General features: G+C 41.1%; 1 protein-coding gene across 1 annotated transcript in view; it reads right to left on the bottom strand.

The window, feature by feature from the left end:
* adamts18 (ADAM metallopeptidase with thrombospondin type 1 motif, 18) overlaps positions 1 to 8,208 on the bottom strand; it is a 96,723-nt gene extending 88,515 nt beyond the window's left edge. The window contains exons 1-3 of the mRNA XM_037694163.1: positions 7,863 to 8,208; positions 7,492 to 7,573; positions 6,673 to 6,986 (exon numbers count right to left, since the gene is read on the bottom strand). Of these exons, the coding sequence (XP_037550091.1) occupies positions 6,673 to 6,986; positions 7,492 to 7,573; positions 7,863 to 7,964 (498 nt within the window). The 5' untranslated portion in view covers positions 7,965 to 8,208. The remainder of the gene's footprint in view (positions 1 to 6,672; positions 6,987 to 7,491; positions 7,574 to 7,862) is intronic.
* Positions 8,209 to 8,608: the final 400 nt, after the last annotated feature.

Raw genomic sequence — 8,608 nt, 5'->3', positions numbered from 1 at the left:
TTCCTTAAATTCAATGCACGTTTTATTCAGTCCAGAAAAATGAGGAACCCGCGTTAAATGATGAATATATCCCAGCATCTGTTCATCTACACTGCATCTGGAGGTGTAGATGTCTGTGATGGTGGGGAGACTGATTCCAACAGATTTCTGTGCAGCCTTCACCACTCTCTGCAAAGCTTTTCTTATATGCGACCCACATCGAATTTTTTCAAGACCGTCTGACCCTGGCAAATGCAATTCTTCCTAATCTGACCCAAGTCTTTTTCATACATGTTCTAAATTGGATACATCGCTGTTGTTTTTCAAGGTGAGGTAGTCATCAGTGAGGTAGCGGTATGCAGACTGATCAAAATTTTCGATACCAACTTCATGCAGTTAAAAACTTGGAACTGCACAGGTCTTCATCTAAAGAAAATAAGTCCAGTTGCTCTGTCCTTTTTCTTGTAATTTGTCATGTCCTTGATAACTGAGAATCTACAGCAAGATATAATCCTATTAGTGTCGGACCGTATCAATGCCAACAAGATGAAAATGATAGTTGAGTTTGTCCATACATTCAGTACATCGCTCCTGTTCCAAACATGCAGTGATGCACTGGAGTAGCCAGCAAGAGGTAAGATCAAATGCAAACAAGGGGCCAAGCAATCATGTCAAATAATAATTTTAATCAGTTCTGATTGCACAACAACTAGAGAATCATAAACATGTGTAGCATCTAATTTACTTTCAGAAGCACAGCGTGCTGCATGAGACATCACATCTGATGTCTCATCAAGGTCATAGAGAATCCACACTGGAGTCTGATGATGGAGGCATTTAAAACAATGAGAACGTTCATCCATTCATTATCTTTACCTGCTTCTTCAGTTCTTTGTTGCAGGAGTCACTGGTGCCCATATCCAGCAGTCACCATGTGAGAGGTGGGTATACTCTGGACAGGTCACAAGTCCATCGCAGGGACACAAAGACTATGTTCACTCTTCAGGTCTTAACGTCAATTGCAGTTTTTTGCTCAGATCCATTTTTTTTTTTTGCGTGGTAATTCACAAAATCATTAAACTACAACCTCCATCAGACTCCAGTATAAACCATTTACAGGTCTGAGGTGACCTGCATTATCAAAAGAAAATGTGATGTCACACAGCACGTTGTGTTTCAGGAAGTAAATATGGATGCTACACATGTTAGCATGTATGATTGTGAAGTTGTTGTGAAATCAGAATTGATTATATTGTTATCTGGCATGCTTCTTAGGTCAAGTGTTTATATTTAATTTTGCCTCTATATGAATAATCTAGGGCAACATTGTAGTTTTGGAGAGAGAACAACAAACTGAAGATAAAAACAAACTTGAGAATTGATCCCATCACGTTAGTATCAATACAGTCCATCACTAATGTTTGTGTTGTGTGTTGCTGTAGATTATTAGTCATCCAGGCTAGGGGAAATTGAAAAAACAAAGATGACCAGACTTCTGTTCTGTATTTGAAGATGTGCAGAGTTCCAAGATTTAAAGGTTGGTATCATTATTAATAATACTTGGATTGATCCCCTCACCCCTACCTCACTGATGTAAAAGTCGGATGAAATGTGACATGAGACTACAGTTTTTGAAAAACATTAGATATGTATTTGCCTGCAGTGTGAACGTAGCCATAGAGACAAATGAGTTAAATAACCATTCACTCTCTCACTCACACCTAGGGACAATTCATAGTTATCAATCAGTCTAACATGCAAGTTTTTGGCCTGTTGGGAGGAAACCAGGGTACCTGGAGAAAACCCATGCATGCACAAAGATAACATGCAAACTTACCCAGAAAAGTCCCCAAGCCGGGATTCAATCAAGCAACCTTCTAAGAGTCAGCTTTATCAACTGTTCCACCAAGAAGCATAATGTGAATGACCATGCAAAAAATCTAATCTGAGCCAAAATTCTGAATTGAGCATGACATGCAGTGTAAATGTACCCAAGCCTAACCTGTTGGGGCATAAAGGTCATAGTTAAAACCGTGCACGTCTCGTCCACATCCTGAGACAGTCAGCCTGACTCTGGGTGTCTGCGATACTAGAGAAATTTAATTATAGACTACAGGGACCAAGATTGGGTAGAGGTAGGACAGCCGACTTAGGACCAGAAAGTTGCGGTTTGACTCCCTGCCATTCCTGCATGTCGTGGTGTCTCTGAGCAAGACACCTAATCCCTAATTGCTCCCCGGGCATTTACATAGTTGCCCACTGCTCCACCTGGGTGTATCTCAAGTGTGATGGGTTCAATGCAGAGAACTAATGGGGCCGTTGTATGTGAACATACAATGATGACTATCTCAGCCTTCCCTTCCATCCCAAATCATGCTTATGACATATAGGAAACGTACAAATGTATTTTTATGGCATGCCCATTTCTCAAACATACTTCATATGAAAACTAACCAAGTTATTTCTCATCATATTCTCCTTAAACGTTATGCTTTAATGTTAACATATTGTAAGTGTAATAAATACATGATCGCATAAAGATGTTTTTGCACATTTTAACAAGCCTGGCAATGCAAGACTCAGATCTCCTCTGGTCTCTCCAAAAAGGAGAATCTGGGTGAACAGGGGAGAGCTGTAAATCACTTCAATTTTCTGCATTTACTGCAGTGCTGAGCAGCTCTAAACTTGTTTGACAAAGTAGGAACCTGTGAGGCTGACACCACCACCAACCCCCCATACGCCCAAGCAGGGAGGATTGGGGTCAAGCAGCAGAGCGACCTCAAACGTGAGACCCGAAGCAAAAAGACCCCCACCAATACTAACACCACTCCCACGCACTTCTTTTACAAATCAGAAACCATTACATTTGAAAGGGTGTTCTTTTATCTCCCAAGTAAAACAGAGAAAGATGATTTTATCGAGTCAAAACGGTAAGCTAGGTCTCCCTAAAGATAAAGAGTGATTAAAACTCAACAGATAATACTCTGTGCTATTATCAGGGATTTACAGTAGAAAATCCCACATTGTCATCCATGCTCTTAATACCATCCTGTCCTACTCTTCACTTTAACAGTTTCCTTCTGTTTTTCAAGAAAGTCCTATTTGTGGTTTGGCACAGTAGCTGGTGCTGACACCTCGGGTGGGTTTTATGCAGTCCCTTTCACTAGTCCCCTTTTCTTTTCTTTCCTCCTCTATGTTGAAAACAATAAAAGATCAGTGATCTTTTTTAAACCGAGCCCATCATTTTCTGTGAAGAAAGTGATGGACTCATCACTCAGTGTAAAGAGAACGTCCAGCCTCCCTGGGTGCTTCACCCCCACACAATAAATTCACATTACTCTTGCACAACACTTTCACTCTGTAGCGCGGTGCTCCAAGCACAGACTAGCTCAAATCACTCCTCATTCATACTTTTTTTTATATAATTCACCTCCCTAGTGGTTTTTCCTTTTTCTTTTGATTGTGCTTCAGTCGTCTCTAAATCACCTACTTGATTATATCAGAATACGAAGCAGCCTAGAATATCCCATAAATATTCCAGTGCTTTTATTTTTCTTTGTAACTTTTGTTGAGTAAAAAAAAAATCATCTGCTTTGAACAAAAAGAAAGACCAAATGAGGTGTTTCAGCAATTGATAGCCTAAGGGTCACACTTTAGGTGAGGAAGGAGAGAGGAAAAAAATGGTAAATGCTTAGGAGGAGTAAAAAATAGATCAAAACATTTATACTGGCTCATTCAAGTGCAATCACAACCCGATCACATTGTGTCCTCGCAGCGATTTTAAGTGAACGGGTCAGTGGTGTTTTATTGTGAGTGGAAGCAAGCCTAATGAAAGGGACAATACGAAGATTAGCAGTGCCAGCCAGGCGGCTCAAACTTCACCCTGGCTTTAATTGCTGTGAACAAGCGGAGATGTAGAAGCAGGGCAAACAGAGGACAAACAGAACGGCGCGAGCACTGGAGGTAAGAGCACCCGTGGAGGCTGGATGATAAATGGACGTATAACTTTTGTGATGCTGTAACACGTCCATCTAGCCCAGGCTGGTGTGGGATATGTCAAGGAATGTGTAAGATGTACTGGGTCCAGACTGCTCATAAACCTCCAATGAAAGTGGAGGATCTAGTAAATGCAGAGTGTCTGTGGTTTAAAGGGAAAATAGATGTCTTGAGTGGGAAGAGCTGGTGTAAATCAGTGACGCTAATGAAGCTCTGTGATGTCTTAGCAGTGCAGTGGAACATTCAAATATCTGGTTAGAAAATGTTCTGGATTCTTTTCATTTTAAGCCAGTATTAGTAATATTTCTTCTTTTACTTTTTATCTACAGTCAGAATGTGAAATTAAGGAAAGAACATCAAAGCTGGAAGCAAAGGTGACAATGGTAACTCTCTTTATTTAACTTAAAAATACTTTTTATGAAGCTCATGTAAAGGGAAAAAAACTTGATTGGTTGACTTTTTGAAGACATGAAAAGCCCTTTTTTTTTCTTTCGGCTGCTCCCAGGGGTCACCACAGGGAGCAAACATGCACAAGGATTTGATGACCTTCCTGACTCAACCACCGACCACTGAGCTACCACAGCCCTCTGTATGGAGCAGAGGAGTGCCATCTAGGGGGGTGAGGATGGGATGGGAGGGTCGTTAAAGGACTTGCTCAAGGACCGAGAGTGGGGCAAATGAAGGTGGAGGCAGAAGTGGGTGCGCCACCTTTTCCACCCACAAATTTGATGTTATGGTTAGCAGGGGGATTTGAATCAATGACCTTCTGATCACGGATGTTCATTTCTCTAACCTCTGTGCTATCACGCTTCCCATTGATTTAAGTTATTAATGTCAGTGGTAAAAAAGCTCCTGTAAGTTATTTCATGAAATTGAAGTTACAATGACCAGCTAGCTATAGCATTGAACTCACCCTGAAACCACTTACTGTCAGTTTTACATAATTCTTTAGCTAGTTTAAAAAAAATTGAAACAGGGTTATATATTCAATTTAAGCTTTGATTATGTTGGAATGCTGTATTTTCCACCAACTTTACTTCCACAGGCTGTATCAAAAACAAAAGTGCAACCTGAGAGTTAATTCAAAAATGCATTGAGTAAGACTTTGTCCTAAAGACCAAACTTCTAAGGTTGAAACAGTAGGTGTTTATCACTTAACATACAATGAACAGTAGGGGTGGTAGGTGTGAAAAACCATTTAATGTAGTATCTCACTGGGCTGTGATTTCTGGCAACTAGTTAATGAACAGCATTTGTAAGGGAGAATCCAGAATGACAGGACGTTTGGAAGGGTTCTCAAATTCTTTGCTTGAATTGCAAAGGCTCAGTCTTGTCACTTGAATTTTGAACATGTTCAAATAATTTGTGCTACAAATGTTCTCTTAAAATAGTCACAGAGTTGTTGCAAGTGTGTCAAACCTGTCTAAGGAGCACAAAAGCTGTAGTTTGATGCAGACAACATGTCAGGTGCCAAGGTGGTCAAAATGCACACATTGTGGTTGAGCGTGGGCAGCAATGGCCAAGAATGAAGCTTTGTGAACCCTGCATCCCAAAACAAGCATGACGGCTTGTTAAAAATGGCTACTTGGATCTATGGTCATTGGGTCTCAACAATTCAGAATTCAGTGAGACTGTAACTGAAAATTTGTGTATTTTCTCACAATACTGAATCTAGGTCGAGTCGCCAAATAGTCTACAATGGTTGTAGCCCACTTAGATACTACGGTACCTTTATCTAAGACAAAAACATATTGCTGATAAATATGAAAAGGGTGACGGAATGAGATGAAAACTGATGGAATGAGATGAAAACTGAAGTGAACTCTATCAGACATATAGATTTCTTTGTGGCGCTGTTCACTAGGATAGTGTCAAACGTGTGTGGGCTGCCTTCATTATAAATATACTGTATTGTGTGACAGCTCTCCCTTCTCTTGTTTTACTTCTTTCATTTTTGTTTAATTCTTCTTGCTTAAAATAAATGCAGTGCAAAGCACAAGGAAGTCATCCTCACATCATTATGTCAATTTGTTCTTTTGGCACTTCATACGTTTGCTGTTTTCGTCACTATGCATTGTGGGTAAGAAAAAAGCTGTCTGTCATGGGTCTTTTCATAGCTACCTTGACAAAAAAAAACAACACTAAAGACCTAATGAACTGGAATTTTATTATTAATACCTTCTTTGACTTGATGGTAAGTTTATTGTTCACCAAATCCTCTCCCCTGTCCTCAGCCCTATCTAATCTTATCCTTTGAGATCCAACACCGACAACCTCTGAACCTTGGCTCTAACCTTAACTTAATCCTAGACAAAGGCATAGAAATAGATGGGTATGTAATAATAAAACCATTAATACAAAAAGACCTCCACTCAGTAAAGGGTGTTGGTATGAAATGAAGAAAGTCTAAAATTACCAGCATCTGATCCTGATGGTCATGACTTTAGATGCCATGTTACAGTTCATAATTATTTTACCAGGATCCCTTTTTGGCATAAAATATTAGAAGAATTTAGAAAAACAGGCAAGAATGGAGATCATTCATTAAGCTATTCAAAGCATGAAAAGAGTTCTTCTGATGAAGTCTTCAAATGTTTTGCCAGTTTAAGGTCTGGTAAAGCTTTTCAACCTAATCAAAAACCATGAAAGCTAGAATTGGTTTAGAGGGAATGATTACTTGACGTGTGCAACTCTTACCAGTCCAGAGCATGTTGATATTGCTGCGGAGGACGTTGACAGGTTGCGAATAAATCCCTGATACAGACAGTGATGAAACCTCTCATCGTCCGTCACTGTGGAGATGCCATGAGAGCCGACAGTCTGCACGGTGAACCCCGGGCCGACCACAGAAGATGGATGCAAATCCAGGTGCATGTCTTGCCCAAAGGCAGAGAGCCGGTAGTGCAAGGAAGTAGGCAGGGACCTCCTGCTTCGATGGCTTCTGCTGCGCACATCATGTGTCAGGTATGTACCATCAGAGTCCACCTCCACAGGTGTTACAAACACATAGTCTGAGGGAAAGGAATGGAAAAAGTCACATCACAGGATACCTCTGCTTTATAGTGTTGCCAACATTTTTCAGAAGTCAGAGAGAAAAGTGATCATTTACATTAGTCTGTGGTTATATGTTAGCAGAGACACATGCATTGCTCATTGCTCTTTCTTTTAGCTATAAATCATTCAACAGCGTAGACCTAAGAGATCACTGGGAGTAAGTTACAGTATGTAAAACACGTACAAAGTTTCTGCAAGATCAAGCAGCCAAAGAGGGAATCCTCAAATGAGGACTGCAGCAACGTTGACACAATATAAAGATCCCAACAAAAGTTTTGAACATGACGAGCTGGCATGTGACCCTACTGAACCTGTTTTTACTTAAGACTTCTTCTTTGGGAACCACCACTCCAGTGAATTGGAGCTGCCATGTAACTCTTCTCATCCCCATTCACTTTACAAACGAGGAGCGGTGCCAGCTGGAAGGAACACCCAGGGATGTCTATAAAGACAAGCACTCACCAAGATTTAATCCATAGCTGTTGCTGGAGGAAGAGCTGGCCAAATCAGAGTGGGAGGTGTGTGTGCAGTAGATGTGCAGAGTCTGCAAAAAGAAAAGGAGAAGGGAAAAAAAAATGTAACTGGACAGGTAGCAACAGGTTGCAACAGTAAGAAAACAGGATGCCGAAACGTGGTGATAAATGGAGTTCCTCTGTTGAAACACGAGATGCACTTGAGTTTAATTTGGCTCCACTTTTCACCACGATGAATGATAATAACAGTGAAGGCAGCACTTTGTTGCTGACATAAATAACGTTGAAGAGACAAATGCTTGTTTATCTTTGCTCCCAGGTGCACGTGCTGCATATGAAAAGTGAGGATAGTTCTCATGCCTTGAAGATATTCCAGGTCAAGAAGGTGGAGAGAAGCTTGACTGAGGTGCAGCCGACCAGCGGGATGGGTAAAGTCCATATCAGAAGAAAAACGCAATCCATAGTGATGGCATGCGCGCTCACACCTCCTCGGTTACCGCACAAGTAATAATAACTTGCGGTGGCGCATAATGCGGTTAATTCGCATCGTTTGGTGGGGTTTGTTCCGCCGCTTTTCCTCGTTCAGGTAAAGTCGACTGGCTGCAGCGGCCGGTTGTGTGTGCAGACGAGAGGCGCACTCATGTGTGCATGTGTGCGTGTGTGTGTTTGAGGAGGAGCGAGTGTCAGAGCGCTGACTGCAGTCCCGCTCTGCGAGAGTCCGCGTGCAGGATGGAGCATAAGTCAGCTGCAGGCAGCCAATCAGCTCGCAGCATCATTTAGCACGCGCAGATAAAAGAGATTCTCCTCCTGGAAGCGAAAAAAAAAAAAAAAAAAGTGCAGGTGGTGCATTCAGAGGCGGCTCGGAAACTCTCCCTTCGTGTGTTCAACAGGTTCTTTCTTAATGTCTGAAGCTTGATGCTCCAATCCTTATTAAAATTTGTCACACTTCTTTTAAATCGTGTCTCTCCAGGACAAAAACTGACGACGTATTTACTCAAGAACTAAGTGATAACTAAGTTTAAAGATTAGCTGCTTATGAGGAAAAAAAAAAAAGATTTTAACAAATGGTCGTTGAAATAACTCAAAATGGCTGTTTATGGAAAAAC

This window comes from Nematolebias whitei, chromosome 2 (assembly GCF_014905685.2).
Source record: "Nematolebias whitei isolate Nwh7 chromosome 2, NemWhi1, whole genome shotgun sequence".
Lineage (NCBI taxonomy): Eukaryota > Metazoa > Chordata > Actinopteri > Cyprinodontiformes > Rivulidae > Nematolebias > Nematolebias whitei.
Note: the sequence above shows the minus strand (reverse complement) of the source record. Positions and strands in the feature narration are given on the sequence as shown.